The sequence below is a fragment of the Cucurbita pepo genome, chromosome 6, assembly GCF_057944985.1.
Source record: "Cucurbita pepo subsp. pepo isolate OVF chromosome 6, ASM5794498v1, whole genome shotgun sequence".
In the NCBI taxonomy this organism is placed as follows: domain Eukaryota; kingdom Viridiplantae; phylum Streptophyta; class Magnoliopsida; order Cucurbitales; family Cucurbitaceae; genus Cucurbita; species Cucurbita pepo.
The window spans coordinates 14,742,689-14,758,528 of record NC_141803.1 but is presented as its reverse complement, the minus strand read 5'-3'; the positions used below and the strand labels follow the sequence as shown (position 1 = coordinate 14,758,528).

The 15,840-nt window shown below is 37.4% G+C and overlaps 1 protein-coding gene across 1 annotated transcript; it reads left to right on the top strand.

The window, feature by feature from the left end:
- The first annotated feature begins 350 nt into the window (after positions 1 to 350).
- On the top strand, positions 351 to 959 carry LOC147792420 (uncharacterized). The gene has a single exon (XM_087124481.1). The coding sequence runs from the start codon at positions 351 to 353 to the stop codon at positions 957 to 959; it is 609 nt and encodes a 202-aa protein (XP_086980607.1).
- Positions 960 to 15,840: the final 14,881 nt, after the last annotated feature.

The window sequence follows — 15,840 nt, the reverse complement described above, 5'->3', positions numbered from 1 at the left end:
TTGTATGATAATAATTACGGTACGATGTGTTCAAGGATATGTTTGAGATAGGATACAAGAAGAATGCACAAAACAAAATGTAACGATAGGAGTAAAATACGTTCATGAAACGTTAAGGTTGTTGAAGCTAATAATAGAAAAAGCAGTAATTTGAATTTAGTTACTACGGAGAAGGAGGAGGTGAAAGCAATTTCATCCACAAAAATTCCAACCAACTCCGGGAAGCAATGAAATCCCGTCCTATAAAATGACCTCCCTTTACATTATTCAAATTACTTCTCCTCTCAATCTCACTTCAATTTTTTGTTGTCACCAACAACTGGTATCAGGGCGATCTTGCAGCAGCAAGTATGGCAGCAGAAAAACAAGTTGAGAGCTACGTTCAGCCCGCCATCCCGAGGTTCGATGGTCACTATAATCATTGGGCGATGTTGATGGAAAATTTTCTCAGATCAAAGGAGTTTTTTGATATGGTGGAGACGGGTTATGAAGAGCCAAATGAAGGCGAGGTACTCTCAGCTGGTCAACAGCAACTGTTGGCAGCATCGAAGTTGAAGAACCTGAAGGTCAAGAACTATTTATTTCAGTCCATTGATAGGACTATCTTGGAAACAATGCTGCAGAAGAAGACATCTAAGGAAATTTGGGATTCTATGAGGAGGAAGTATCAAGGCTCAACGAGAGTAAAGCGTGCTCAACTTCAAGCAGTTAGAAGAGAATTTGAAATTCTCCAAATGCAAAAGGGAGAAACGGTGAATGATTATATTGGCAAGATTATGAGTCTTGCAAGTAAAATGAGAATGCATGGTGATTCAATCACGGATGTTGCAGTCGTAGAAAAGATTTTGCGATCACTAACTCCAAAGTTCGATTACATTGTATGTTCTATTGAAGAAGCAAACAGTGTCGAAGAGATGCAAATAGATGAACTCCAAAGCTCCCTGTTAGTACATGAGTAGAGGCTCAATTGTACAAGTGCAATAAAGGAGATGACAGCCTTAAAGATATCCATACCAAGTGAAACTTCAAGCTCTAGAGGTAGAGGGCAAAGAAGAGGCAGAGGTCGTGGGAGAGGCAGTCGAGAAAGAAGTGAAGATGTTGGCAGGTCAACAAATCTAGTCAGAAACGATTATGACAATAAAGGCAAGAGACACTTTGACAAGTCTAAGGTGGAATGCTACAAATGTGGACGCCTTGGACATTACAAAAATGAATGCTATACCAGGCTCCAAAAGGAGAAAAGAGATCAAGAAGAAGAAACATTGTTAATGTCATTCCATGCTATGAAGGTTGCAGATCAAGGTGTATGGGTCGTAGACTCTAGATGCAGCAACCATATAACAGGTTGTAAGGAAATCTTCTCAACTCTGGATGAAAATTTTCATACTACGGTTTCTCTTGGCAACAATTCAACTATCCAAGTGATGGGGAAAGGAACCGTAGATATCAAGACTAGAAATGGCTTTGTAGAGTCTATTTCTAATATATTTTAGATTCTTGGTCTGAAGGCCAACTTACTTAGTATCGGTCAGTTACAAGAAAAGGGGTATGTGATCACATTCCAAAATGATGAATGTGAGATTTATGACTCCAAAAGAGGATCGATTGCTAAGATGAAGATGACCACCGACTGTCTATATCCGTTGACGTTAAATATCGTCGCCAAAAGTTTGATGGTGAAGAAAGAAGATACCACCTGACTTTGGCATTTTAGGTATGGTCATCTACACTTCAAAGGATTAAAGACGTTGTCTTCAAAGAAGATGGTAACTGGGTTGCCAGATATTACTCCTCCAACAGAAATTTGCGAGAGCTGTGTAATAGCAAAACATGAAAGAAATTCTTTTCCATCCGGAAAATCAAGAAGAGCTCAAGCAATTTTGGAGTTGATTCATTCAGACATATGTGGTCCCATCTCTCCAGCATCAAATGGTAACAAGAAATATTTCATTACCCTCATCGATGATTTTAGTCGAAAAACATGGACTTATTTCTTGTACGCCAAATCAGAAGCCTTTGATTGCTTTAAAAAAATTTGTGCTACTATGAAGACGGAAGCTGGAAGAAGAGTCAAGGCTTTAAGAACTGACAGAGGTGGAGAGTTCTGCTCGAACGAGTTTATTAAATTTTGTGAAGAGAAGTGCATAAGGAGGCAGTTAACAACAACATATACACCACAACAAAATGGTGTGGCTGAAAGGAAAAACAGGACCATTCTCAACATGGTTCGAAGTTTACTAAATAAAGGAGAAGTCCCGAAGGAATTCTAGCCAGAAGCTATCGTGTGGTCCGTTCAGATTCTCAACCGGAGCCCTACTTTTTCTGTTAGAGATATGACTCCACAAGAAGCATGGAGTGAAAGAAAACCTGCAGTAGACCACTTTAGAATCTTTGGGTGCATAGCATATGCACACGTCCCTGATGAGAAAAGGAAGAAACTTGAGGACAAGAGTTTGAAGTGTGTGTTCCTTGGAGTAAGCGAGACCTCTAAGGCGTACAAGCTCTATGATCCTTTGACAATGAAGATGGTGGTAACGTGATGTAGTCTTTGATGAAAACAAGACTTGGACATGGGAAGAAAAGATCACCGTGAATCAGCAGATTCCTGTAGATCTTGAAGAATAACAAACTGAAGCCCCTATTCAGCCTCACTATGAGCATGGAGAGAGCTCATCACAAGCTCAACAAGAAGAACCAGTAGAAGAAGATCATGATCATAATCAAAGAAATCCAAGAACAAGAAAGAGACCAAATTGGATGATTGATTATGAGATGGACTATGAATCAAGTGATAGTGGTTATTTTGCATTCTTTATCGATAGTTATCCAATTGTCTATGAAGAAGTGATAAAGGAGAAGAAATGGAAGGAAGCTATGGACAATGAAATCAAATCCATAGAGAAGAACAAGACTTGGGAGCTCACTGATCTTCCTAGAGACAGAAAACAATCGGAGTAAAATGGGTTTTCAAAACCAAGTTGAATGAAAACGGTGAGGTGGATAAGTACAAGGTGCGACTCGTTGCAAAAGGATACAAGCAGAAGTATGGAATTGATTATAAGGAGGTATTTGCACCAGTGGCACGTCAAGATACTATTAGGCTCATAATTTCTATTGCAGCACAGAAATCTTGGCCTATTTATCAACTTGATGTGAAATCGGCCTTCTTACATGGAGAGCTTCAAGAAGATGTATATGTGAAGCAACCAGAAGGTTTTGTTCAAAAAGGCAAAGAGGAAAAAGTATACAAGTTTAAGAAAGCTTTATACGGTTTGAAGCAAGCTCCGAGGACATGGTATAGTCGCATTGATTCTCATTTTGAAAAGATAGGATTCACTAAATGCCCGTATGAACGTACGTTGTATTTGAAAACTGAAAAGGGAGGTAACATTATCATTATTTGCTTATATGTTGATGATTTAATATTTACTGGCAATAATGAAGAAATGTTTGAATTTGTTAAGAAGAGCATGATGAAGGAATTTGAAATGACAGATCTTGGTTTGATGAGATATTTTCTTAGAGTAGAAGTTACTCAAACTCCCGCAAGTAACTTCATCTGTCAGAAGAAATATGCTCAAGAATTACTTGAAAGATTTAAATTGGATGAGCGCACATTTGGAACTCCATCAGAATTGGGTTTGAAGTTGCACAAGGATGTCGAAGGGCGAGAGGTTGATCATAGGTACTTCAAACAAATTGTGGGAAGTTTGATGTACCTAACTTCAACAAGACCAGACATCATGTATGCGGTTAGTATGATAAGTCGTTACATGGAGCATCAAACGAAAAAACATCTCAATGCAGTAAGAAGGATACTTCGTTATGTGAGAGGAACTTTTGATTTGGGGGTATTCTACAAGAAAGAAGATGATCCGAAGATGATTGGCTATACAGATAGCGACTATGCAGGTGATATAGATGATCGTAAAAGTACTTCAGGAAGTATTTTCACGATGAGTTTAGGAGTTATTTGCTGGTCTTCAAAGAAGCAACCTATTGTAACACTCTCAACTACAGAAGCAGAATTTGTGGCAGCAGCAGCATGCTCGTGCCAAGCAATTTCGTTAAGAAAAATGCTTGAAATTCTTAATCAGAAGCAACCAGGTACGACGGTTATACATTGTGATAATATGTCAACTATTAAGTTGTCTAAAAATCCGGTGTTGCATGGAAGGAGTAAGCACATCGATGTTCGATTTCATTTCTTGCGTGATTTGTGTAAAGAAGGCATTATTGAACTCAACTTTTGCTGAAGTGATGAACAAATCGCAGACCTATTCACAAAGCCCTTGAAACAACCATTGTTCGAGAAGCTTAGAAGAAAGATGGGGATGTGCAGAATCCAAGATGTATATCAAGAAGATGAAGTGAAGTCCTAAATTGATTTCTGCAGAATTGGGAGGGTGTTGAAGCTAATAATAGAAAAAGCAGTAATTTGAATTTAGTTACTACAGAGAAGGAGGAGGTGAAAGCAATTTCATCCACAAAAAAACCCAACCAACTCCGGGAAGCAATGAAATCCCGTCCTATAAAATGACCTCCCTTTCCATCATTCAAATTACTCCTCCTCTCAATCTCACTTCAATTTTTTGTTGTCACCAACAAAGGTTAGGTTACATACCGGAGTGATATGGATAAGAGAGATTGATGGAAGAATAGGGTTAGGCTACGGGTAGAAAGGGATAGGTTTGTGATAGATTGATAGAACGATAGCGTTAGAATTGATAGAACGATAGCGTTAGGTTAAGTTCTTGTGATGAGATGACTAAGGTACGTTCACGTAATGATATGTCTGTGATGGGTATAAGAACGTTAAGGCTATGATAAGTTAGAGAACGATATGACTATGAAGTGTTTGCGTTATGACTCGTTTATGATATGATACATTGTGATGCAATATGTCATGGTATGATGTGTATATGATGAAATGTTATGTTAAAAGCATAGAACGTTATGTTAGGTCTCTTAAATTGTGTGTATACAACATGATATGAATGACATGAAATTACGATAAATGGCATGAAGTATAACCTCGTTAGAATTATGTATGATTTGAGAACTAAAGAATGAGAAACGATATGACATGAATGATGAAGATATCTGAAACGATATGAAAAATGATATGATATGTACATAATGCTAGCGGGGTTGTATTAAAGGATAATGAAAATGAAAAAGTTTTGGGACCTCATGCATTATGTGTGCTCATGCATTTGGGGGGATACCCCTATCCCATCACGAGGGTACGGACGCGTACATCCAATGGCAGGACAAAAATTGTTATGCTTTGCATAGCGCTGCCGTGACGGTTACTAGTTCTAGCGGTGTCCGGCCTAAGGGGCTCCCAGAGTATGACCACTGGATAAGGAAAAAGGCCCAACGGTGTGCGAACTAGCTGATGAGCCAATACTCGCACGTATGGGCTGTGTGTAGTGTATATGGTACACGTCCAAAATTACCCGTTAGGACAGCACCGTAGGAAAAACGGAATGAAAGATAGGTCCCATTGTTGGGTTTTATGTCCTAAAACTCATAGTTTGTAAACAAAAACATATTCTATTTTCAATAAAGTTATTATTGTTATTTATTCAGTAAAGATTGTTATTGAATAAAGTGAACTTTACGATCATTAATCTAAATCCAATAAACTAAGAACACTCTGGCTATAGTATGATTATTTGAACTATATGTATAGACATAAGAGTGGATCAAGTTCAAGTATATAGTCAAAATGATCTATAGTATAAGGATAAGGCTGAGTACCTTATTCTGGGGACACTATGGATGCGGCCCACTTTTATATATGATATAAACAATGTGATCACTAAATTGTACATGTGGAGACATGTGAGTGGGGGCGTCCTATGCAATGAGTATTGCATAAGATCGGACCATGAAGAAAACCACTCTCACTTTATAATGTCGTTTACTGTTGAGACTGATTTTCTTTTCATTCGATAACCTAGGTAACTCGGTTTTAATCCTAAGCTAACCATGAACTCCTGTTTATTCGGAATTATCCTTAGATTTGCATGGGTGAGAGTGACTCTAGTTCGCCGACTCAATAGGCCTCCCATTTCAGGGGTAAGACTGGGTGAATGGCTGGGGACGTGGGGTGCAAGATGGAATTCACTCCTACCCACTTTTAGGGATAGAAGAAAGGTAGTTCCCTTAAGCACTGACTCCAGGTCTTGAACAAGGGGCCTCACCCTCTCATTGGCCTGAGAGGGATTCGGTTTACTGGTTGGACCACAAACCAATTGTTCATTAGAGGATCAGTGAGACATAAGGAACAAGAAGTAACTTTAGGGGAAAAACGGTAAATTGACCCAGCTCTAGTTACGAACAACCTGTGAAGGATCGACTTACTAATCATGGTTATATCAAATGGACAAAAATATATCTATAGTGAGGGGAGTGCAACTACCAGGCTATAGTGGAGTATCCTAGTAGTTAACGAATGTTGGTTAACAAGGTTAATGAGTTTAGCCGGTTAATCTTGGATCGTTGGAGCCCATGATCTATAGGTCCATTAGGTCCCTCTGCTAGCTCATATCGGACTAAACCATAGAACAGTGTGACGAGTGAGTTCGAAGTGTTCGAATTCAAATTAGGGAATATGCGCTACATATATACGATATATTTAACCGCATTTTTGTTTTATTTACGAATTAAACAAAAGGAGAGAATCGGAGATATTTAAATAAGATTTAAATATCTTAATCAATTATGTGTCGGAATTGATTGGGATTGGCATTTGAATTAATATTAAATATTAATTAAATAGTTTAATTAATCATTTAATTTTACTTTAATTTGAAATTCATTATTCAAATTAATTGTTGAATTAGAATGAAGAAAGTCAAAATGTTGACTTCATTTAATGGAAAAATCCATGTTAGTGGAATTTTGAGGTGTCAAATTTTGGTTTAACCAAACTTGCATGTTTGCCCAATAAACCCCACAAGTTTGAGTGGAATTTTGAGTGTCAAAATTTGGTTAACTCAAACATGCATGTATGCCACATAATCCCAAACATTTGAGTGGAATTTTAAGTGTCAAAATTTGGTGATCTCAAATTTGCATGAACATGCAAACATGACTCTTTAAATAGAGTGATCATTGTAAATGGAAGGTCTTCTTCTTCTTGGTGAAAAACCTTGAGAAAAACCTCTCACAAACACTCTCTTCACATATACAAAATTCCTCCCAAGTTTAGTCACTCACCGGATTCCACAATCCCGTTCTAAGGCCGGAGGATAGTGGAGAAGACACTAGTGGTGGTTCGAAACCGGTTCGTGAGGAAAAAGGAGTTTGAACTACAAAAGGTTAGTATCTAAACTCATTAAGTTTTAATGCTTATGAACATGCTAGTTATTTACTATAATTGATGTTCTAAAAGTGCCTAAGATCCAAATTGCTTCGGCATGTGTTATATTAACACCATCACCCATCATCTCATTGCATGTGATTGTTGCATTTAACCCCAATAGTGAGGTCACTTAATAGTATTTCTTTAAATACTCAAGTCATGTGCTACTACATTTTTCAGGTTAAGGCAAGACATTCCTGTACGACTGACGACGGCATCGCAACTCGAGATCATGGCACATGCATAGGATAGTGGTATTTATTTTCTTAGACTTAGGCTAGAATATGATGTTTTAAACTTAAATGATTATTTATTTATTTTATTTCGAGTCTTTTGTTGTGTCATTTTAAAGATGTTTTCGAAACACGTAAGTCTGTGGCTGTGTTTTAAGCTAAAGGTTATGTTTTATGGAATTTAAATGAAGTCTTCCGCACTCAATGTTTATTGTACATATACAATAGCGACCTTGAATTAAGTAGAAAATTTTGGGTCGTTACACCCTAGATTCGAGTTGTACGACTAACAAATAACGAACAACCTAGTCATGCCATAGGAAGATGGTCAACAGATGTGAGAGTACAAACGGTAAGTCTTTGGTCTTCACAACAATTTGTGGTATGATGGGAATAAACTTAAAGGAAAAAAAATTGTAGTTTTTAATTTTGTTAATTTTAGTAAGGTTTTTGAAATTGAGTCATAAGGAGTAAAAGGCGAAAGAAAAAAATGAAGGGCCAAGAATCATTCTAGGAGAGAGTGGGTTATGGGAGAGCGAATTTTAGATTTTAGAAAACCTATAAATTAATTGGTTTTCCATGGTAAAAAGCCGAGAGCAAAAAGCAGAGCAAGAGTGACAGAGTTAAAAAGTACAGTGTAATAGAAAAGAGCTTTTCAGAAGTTCTTTATCCCCTTGTCTCTCCCCTCTCGACATCTCCTTCACAGCTTCGTGAGTGTTATTTTAACAAGTTAGTTTCAGAGCGAGCGTTTATTTCTACAAATTGGTATCAGAGCCGATGGCGAACATGATGGGACAAATGTCGCTACCACAATTGACGAAGACGAACTACGAGAGTTGGAGCATCTAAATGAAAGCTCTTTTCGGTTCTCAAGACGCATGGGAGGTGGTCGAAGAAGGTTTCGAAGAACCGAAGGATACCACGGGTTATACGGTGGCGCAAAACAAGGCGCTAAAAGAATTACGATCAAAGGATAAGGCAGCATTATACATGCTATTCCAGGCAATTAACGAGTCGGCCTTTGAGAAGATTACAAGAGCATCTACTTCAAAAGAAGCGTGGAACACTTTAGAAAAAGTGTTCAAAGGAACTGATCGAGTCAAGCAGGTGCGTCTCCAGACTCTGCGTAGCGAGTTGGAGAGAATGAAGATGAAGGAGTCAGAAAATGTATCTGACTACATTACGCGCGTACAGACCGTGGCAATTTAACTAAATCGAAATGGAGAAATGTTACCCGAGACGCAGGTTGTGGAGAAGATCTTGAGGCCGTTAACAGACAACTTCGAGAATGTTGTATGTGCCATAGTAGAGTCGAAGGACCTAGCGACGTTCACGGTCAATGAGCTCACCGGTTCTCTCGAGGCACATGAACATGGTAAGAAGAAGAAGGAGGAAACACTTGATTAAGCACTTCAGACTAAGGCATCAATAAAGGATGAAAAGGTACTCTACTCTCAAAATACGCAAGGTAGAGGTCGAGGAAGTTGCGGGAATGGTCGAGGTGGTCAAGGAAAAAGTAATGAAGAAAATTATAAGGAGAAGAGACTATCGAGCCAAGCAAATTGGCGTGGAAGAGGATGCAATCAAGGACGTGGTCAAGGATATAATTCCAACGTCCAGTGTTACAAATGTCAAAAATATGGCCACTATGCAAATAATTGTAACGCCGACAAATGTTACAATTGTGGCAGAATGGGTCACTATGCAAGAGATTGTCGAGCCGAGGAAAAGATGGAAGAAACGATCAACCTAGCCTTGGATGACGTAACAAATGGAGACATTCTCTTAATGGCCCAAAATGAAGAGTGAAAACAAAAGAACACGGTGGTGCGAAAGACGATGGCGATAGTCGTGAGGTAGTGGAAACTATTGGAAACGAGGTGATGCGCAGCGGATGTGGCGAAATCTTGATAGCAGAGACGAGAAAATCGAAGAAAAATGAACAACCGAATAACAGAGAGCCCGAGCTCGAAGAGAGAGAGCTCCAATGGCCGAAAAGGCAATTTGAGGAAGAAAGACGAAAGAGAATGAAAATGGAAGAAGAAAAGAAAGTTTGAAATAAAGGTTGAAAGGTTAGAGAAGGTAATTGCTGAGCTGAGTGAGAGTTTCTCCTATCTCAAACAGGAAAAGGAAGAGAATGGGCAGGTAATCTCTAAACTTGTGAAAAAAGTTGAAAGAGGTGTGAAGAAAGAGAATTTTCTGTTAATGGAGATTGATGCTCTGGTGGACGAGCTAGTGAGGGAGGAGAAAGATATAGAGATGCTGACCCAACAGATAGACTCATTCGACGTGAACCTGAATCAAGTCCAACAGGAGACAGTGAATTTACGACACACGATTGAGACACTCACTCATGATAAAGCCGAAATGGAGGAAGCAAAAATGGAAGCTAAAAATGTCGTTGTAGACTTGAGAAGGAAATTGAGAAAACTGAACGGAGCTATGACATCTGAATTGAGCGTGGCTGAGAACGGTAGAAATGAGGAGTTGGTATCTCAAATGGGCTGTTCTCGAGAAGCTCCAGTCCCATCAAAAAAGGACAAGCTGAGTTTATCGCTCGAGGACAAGGAGAGGAAATCGAAGAAACCACGACTGAGGTCGAGAAAATGAAAGCCGCACAGGTGGAATCATTGAATAGAGCATTTAAGTATATGGGGGAGTTTTGTTGTGAATAAAATTAAATGAAGAAAAGGTAGTTTTTAATTTTGTTAATTTTAGTAAGGTTTTTGAAATTGAAGGGCTAAAAATCATTGAGAGAGTGGGTTATGGGATACCCAATTTTAGATTTTAGAAAACCTATAAATTAATTGGTTTTACACGGTAAAAAGTAGTAAGCAAAGAGCAGAAGAGTTACAGGGTTAAAAAGTACAGTGTAATCGAAAAGGGCTTCAAAACTTCTTTGTCTCCTTGTCTCTCCCCTCACGACATCTCCTTCACAGCTTTGGGAGTGTTATTTTAACAAGTTAGTTTCAGAGCGAGCGTTTATTTCTACAAATTAGTATCAAAGTGGATTGTTATTTTCAACAAATTAGTATCAGAGCGAATTTTATTTCAACATGGTAATCCTTTTGCCACTGGCGTTATATGCATTACATAGAGGATTTATAAACTTGCAAAAATCGTATGTGGATGTGCTTACAAAGGGTATTAACGTCGTGGAAGGGAAAGGCAGGTGAGTGCAAAGTGGAAGAGGTCATATCTAGAACAGAGGGACGACGAGAAAATGACGTCAGAGATTTCGCGTGTAGTCAGATGAAAAAGTAGACCATTCGGATCTTGGTTGAAAACCTCCTGCAGCAGCCCACAACCCAAAGCCTAAATGAACCAACTACCCTCGACCCACATTCAAGTCCAACCTTCCCACTCGGGCCCAATAGACTCGAAATCGCGACCTGAAAACCATACACGGCCCAACAACTTGCACATCAGTGAAACCCACCCAAACTCCATGTTTTAACATGTAGCCAAACCCGCGCACGCGTCAGCTTAACCCTTGTCACGCTTGTTCACAGCCACGGCTCCTTCGACTACATCCGTTAAAAACTTATCATTCGGCTCGGTTTAGACAATTGGACTTAAATTCATATGTTTTGGACCCTCTCAAAGCTGGAATTGACCTTATTTAAGAGAATTAAGGTCAGTATAATGTCCGATTATTACTCAAATTCAAGTTGACTTAAGTTCGGAAATGTGAATTATTGAAGAAATTAGATGTATGTTCTAATATTACATTGATACTTGAAATAAATTTGAAGGACAAAAATTAAGAATATTTGAGTTAGGGAGAACGTCAGCTATGACCATCTAAGTTAGTGGTCTTACTATTGACATTATTAGAAGTTTGTTTTCTGTGTGATGACAAGTGCCTCATGGTTTTACATGTGTCATATGTTTGATATGTGTGAAATATTTATGAAATGATATGTCTATGATATGATATGATATGACTATGATATGATTCATGTTATGATATGATATATTTGACGATATGTTCCATGTTATGATATGATATATTTGATGATATGATACATGTTATGATATGATTTATTATACGTGCATGATATGATATGCTATGTTGAAGGCTATGTTTTGTACATGATATGACATAATATGATGTATGAAACGAATGATACACAATTTATATATTTTAACATGATATACAACTCTCATAAACGTTTTAAAGGCTATGTTATAAGATGATATGATATGAGAGAAAATAGGAGTTGTTTTACATGGTTTAATAAATGTGAATAATGTTGGGATCTCATACACCATTGTATGTTATATGAATCAGGGAATTACCCCCTTTATTGACTAAGAATGTGTACATTACAAAAAGAAAATTGATCATTATGTCTATCATGATGCTACGACGATTACTACTCCTACCGAGTGTCCGACAATAGCACCAGAGAATGCTAGCTCGACTAGAAAAGGATCCCAAGAGGTGTGTGAACCGACTGGTGGGTCCATATTTGCACGTATAGGTCGTGTGTAGAATAGTAAGTACACATCCAATGACACGCTTAGGATACTCACTTAAGGGAATATGGTTTTAAATGATAGGTTTCATTCATAATTGCATGTGTTTGCATCTAACCCCAACAGTGAGATCACTTATGGAGTATTTTTTAAAATAATCAAGCAACGTGCTACTTCTATATTTCAGGTAAAGGCAAAGCACCCCTGCACGGTTGATGGCGACATCGCAAATTTGAAGATCATGGCACATGCATAGATTAGTTGTATTCAATTTCGTACATTATGGGTTAGTGTAGGTATTGCAGTTTTATTTTTACTTATGTTTGTTTTAATTTAATATTTCTTTTGTATTGTTTTAAAGACAATTTATTAGACATGCAAGTCCATGACATTTTTTTACGAAGGCGATTTAAATTATCATTTCTGCATAAGACGCCATGTAATGCATACAGTAGCGACTTTAGGTTAGTAGAAATCTAGGGTCGTTACAATGAATGTTATGCATGATTTAATATTTCATGTCGAGTGTCAAAGAGTTAGTGTCTTATGTATCGAATAATAGATTATTCCACCTCGAATACTTGGAAGAGGACGACTACTTGCTATAGGTCGAGGTAGGGGTAGAAGGAATCCAGCTAGCAAAGTTCAGAGAGTTGGATTTGCCCAACCGTGCCACTGATTATAGTACCACCTGTGGCACCTCTAATAGGGTCGAACACCATTACGGATGCCATAATGTGAAAGACATATAACACAATGATGTAGGCTATGACACCGAACAAATAGGAACAAACGACCAACAATCTAAGGGTTATATGAGAGACGAGATATTTACGAGATTTAAAGACAAACAACCTGTAAAGCCCCTAATTTTCTTAGCATAATGAGTTAAGTTACCCTATGCATGCTTTAATCTCATATTGCGGAAACTCATAATAAATGCTTTTAAATAAAACCATGGACTTACATATTCAATTCAAAACAAGAAAATAAAGATAACACAGTTTTTTAATATAAAATAAATTGCATTAAAAACACCTATCAACTATTAAAAGAAATTCAATGTGTAATTGTCGTATCATGAAATATCTTGACTTCCATGTCATTTCTAGTATTCACTGTCATCCGTGCATGAGAGCGCATAGGAGCTTTATCTTTACCTGAAAAATATAAGGGTAACATATGGCTTGAATATTTTAAGAAATACTTAATAAGTCACCACACTATTGGGGCTAGTAATGCAATCACACACATAGCATGATTAAGATCTTTCTTTTAAAATCGTAACAAGATCATAGGATCTTTCCAATTTTGGGAAAGGTTTGATGTGTAGTACTTCTCCACACACAACTCATGTACACACACATCGACCCATCAGGTGGGCTCATATACGTACCCCATTGACCTGACTTGGTCGGGCACAACACATTACATGTCATCGGATGCCTCAGAAAAGGAAAAGCCCACATGGTATCATAGCAAACATAAATATCGAATGTACGCATCCGTACTAACATAACATAATGGGGAAGTATCCCGATGCACATGACATACGTACATGCATAAAGTCTCATGAATTTAATTCATAACATGACATTAATTTCATTTCCTTTCTCATTTCATCCATAACATATTTCATATATGCATCATGTATATAAGCCAATCATCACATAATCCATCGATGGTACATGCAGGAGCCACATGGCATGCACCATCATACATCAATCAATTATCTTATTCCAACGGTAAGGTCACTCACTTGATTGGCCTGGACTAAACTTACTAATTACTCGTTAGCCGCTTTAAAAACTATATTCCAACGCTTAATTCTACCCATATCAAACCATATCACATACTTTAGGGCATATCCATAACTTATTCTAGCTAAACATGATGATTATTTCAAACATATGTCCTAAAACTACCTAAAATTTGGATCGTGCAAGTCTAGAATAGGTATTAGTTTTGTAGGTTGCAATGGGTTGGGTTCATGCGTTAGGGCTTCGACTTGAGTCCAGCAGCTTCAACTTCTTTGCACGAGAACATGGAGTAATCCTCGATCTTTCTCCCCTCTTTTTCGACGGCTTTGTGACACCGTTTACGTGTTATTCCATCATCTTTCTCCCCTCTTGTTTGTAAAATAACACACCACACTCCATTGCTCCTAAATCCCAAAAATCTTAACTAGAATTGGAGATCTTTGTGAGGTAATCTTTCGATTTCCTTATCAGACAATGCTCTCGTTTTCTTTCCTGAATAACTCTTAAATGTGTCGTTGGGTTGCAGAATGAAGAAAAGATTATGTTGGTGATGGAGAGCATGAGAGTAGAGTTTTTAACGGGGGGTTGTGGTTGGTTACTCCGCAGAAATAATTGTCTTTAATGGGACCTTTAAGGACCCAACCCTAGAAGAGTTATGGCTCTAATCGATTTACACATTTTTTATCCGTTACACAACCCCGGGTTACATGTTGTAACCCCCGTGTCTTTAATGGGACCTTTAATAATGGGACCTTTAAGGACCCAACTGTCTAAATGACCAAAATATGTCATCATGCACATGTATGGTGGAAATCTAAACAAGAGATTTTATTTTTAGCCAGATAGTGGTACGAGAAAATTATCACAATTCAATAAAGCAATTAAAATAAATTCGTTGCTTGAGAGATTTGAACTCTCACGAGGAAACCCCTGTTACTTAGTAGGCACACACCTTAACCACTCACCCAAAGCAATAAATTTTGATTGATGATCGATGACAGGAGTATCCAAGAGTTGTGTAACTGGAAGGGCTGTTAGATCTATATCATTGTCCGAGTTGTATATTTTAACTTCGTTTTAGAACATTGTATTTATTTGTAACATTTGTATAACTTCCATGGACGCATATGATACGTCTCAAATTCTTAATGTAAATTTATATTTCCAATATTTTGATTTACTTTTGAGTCACCTATTTTAAAAAATGAATAATATTATCACTGTTTTACCCTCCAATGTATGTAACGATTCGTGATTCGAAGTTTCGAAAAGTGGGTCATTAGAATATGAGAAAATGAGGCTCATTATTCAAGTTTTGAAATAATCATTTATAAGAGAACTACTCATCTACTTTTGCTTATTTGAGAATTAGTGAATTTTATCTCGTAAGACAATTATTACTGTTTCTTATTTGGTTAAGTCCCCAAAATTTTAGGCATTTGAATCAACTATAAAAATAATTACCATCTATGAACTTAGTGAGGATTATGATCGAGTCACTTGTGATCATCTGGTGAAATATTAATCTTCTGTAGCCTACCCTCCACATCTTCCAAAGTAGCAAAATAAGTTTCAGAAAGTGCATAAGTGACACTTGGTGTACTGACTCAATTTTTCTTTTAAAAAAAATAAATTCAATACGACGTGCATGAAATTCCTAATATATATATAGTTTAAAGTAGTTTACTGAATACATGCAATAGTCTAAAACCTTCCTAGAATCCATTTAAACTAACAATGGTGTAAATAAAAGAACAAAACCAAAATAAGAAGCAAAAGAAAAAGAAAAAGAAAATCTAACCTAAGGACTAAAACATATAATGCAAATATGACTACTCTAACTTTATTTTCATTGTCTCTACAGCGACCTTGACGTCCATACATGGGTTCATTGCCTATACTTGAAAAAAAAAAAATAGCACATGACTTGAGTATTTAAAAATATTAAGTTAGTAGTCCTAGTGTTGGGGTCGGAAAATGCTATTACATG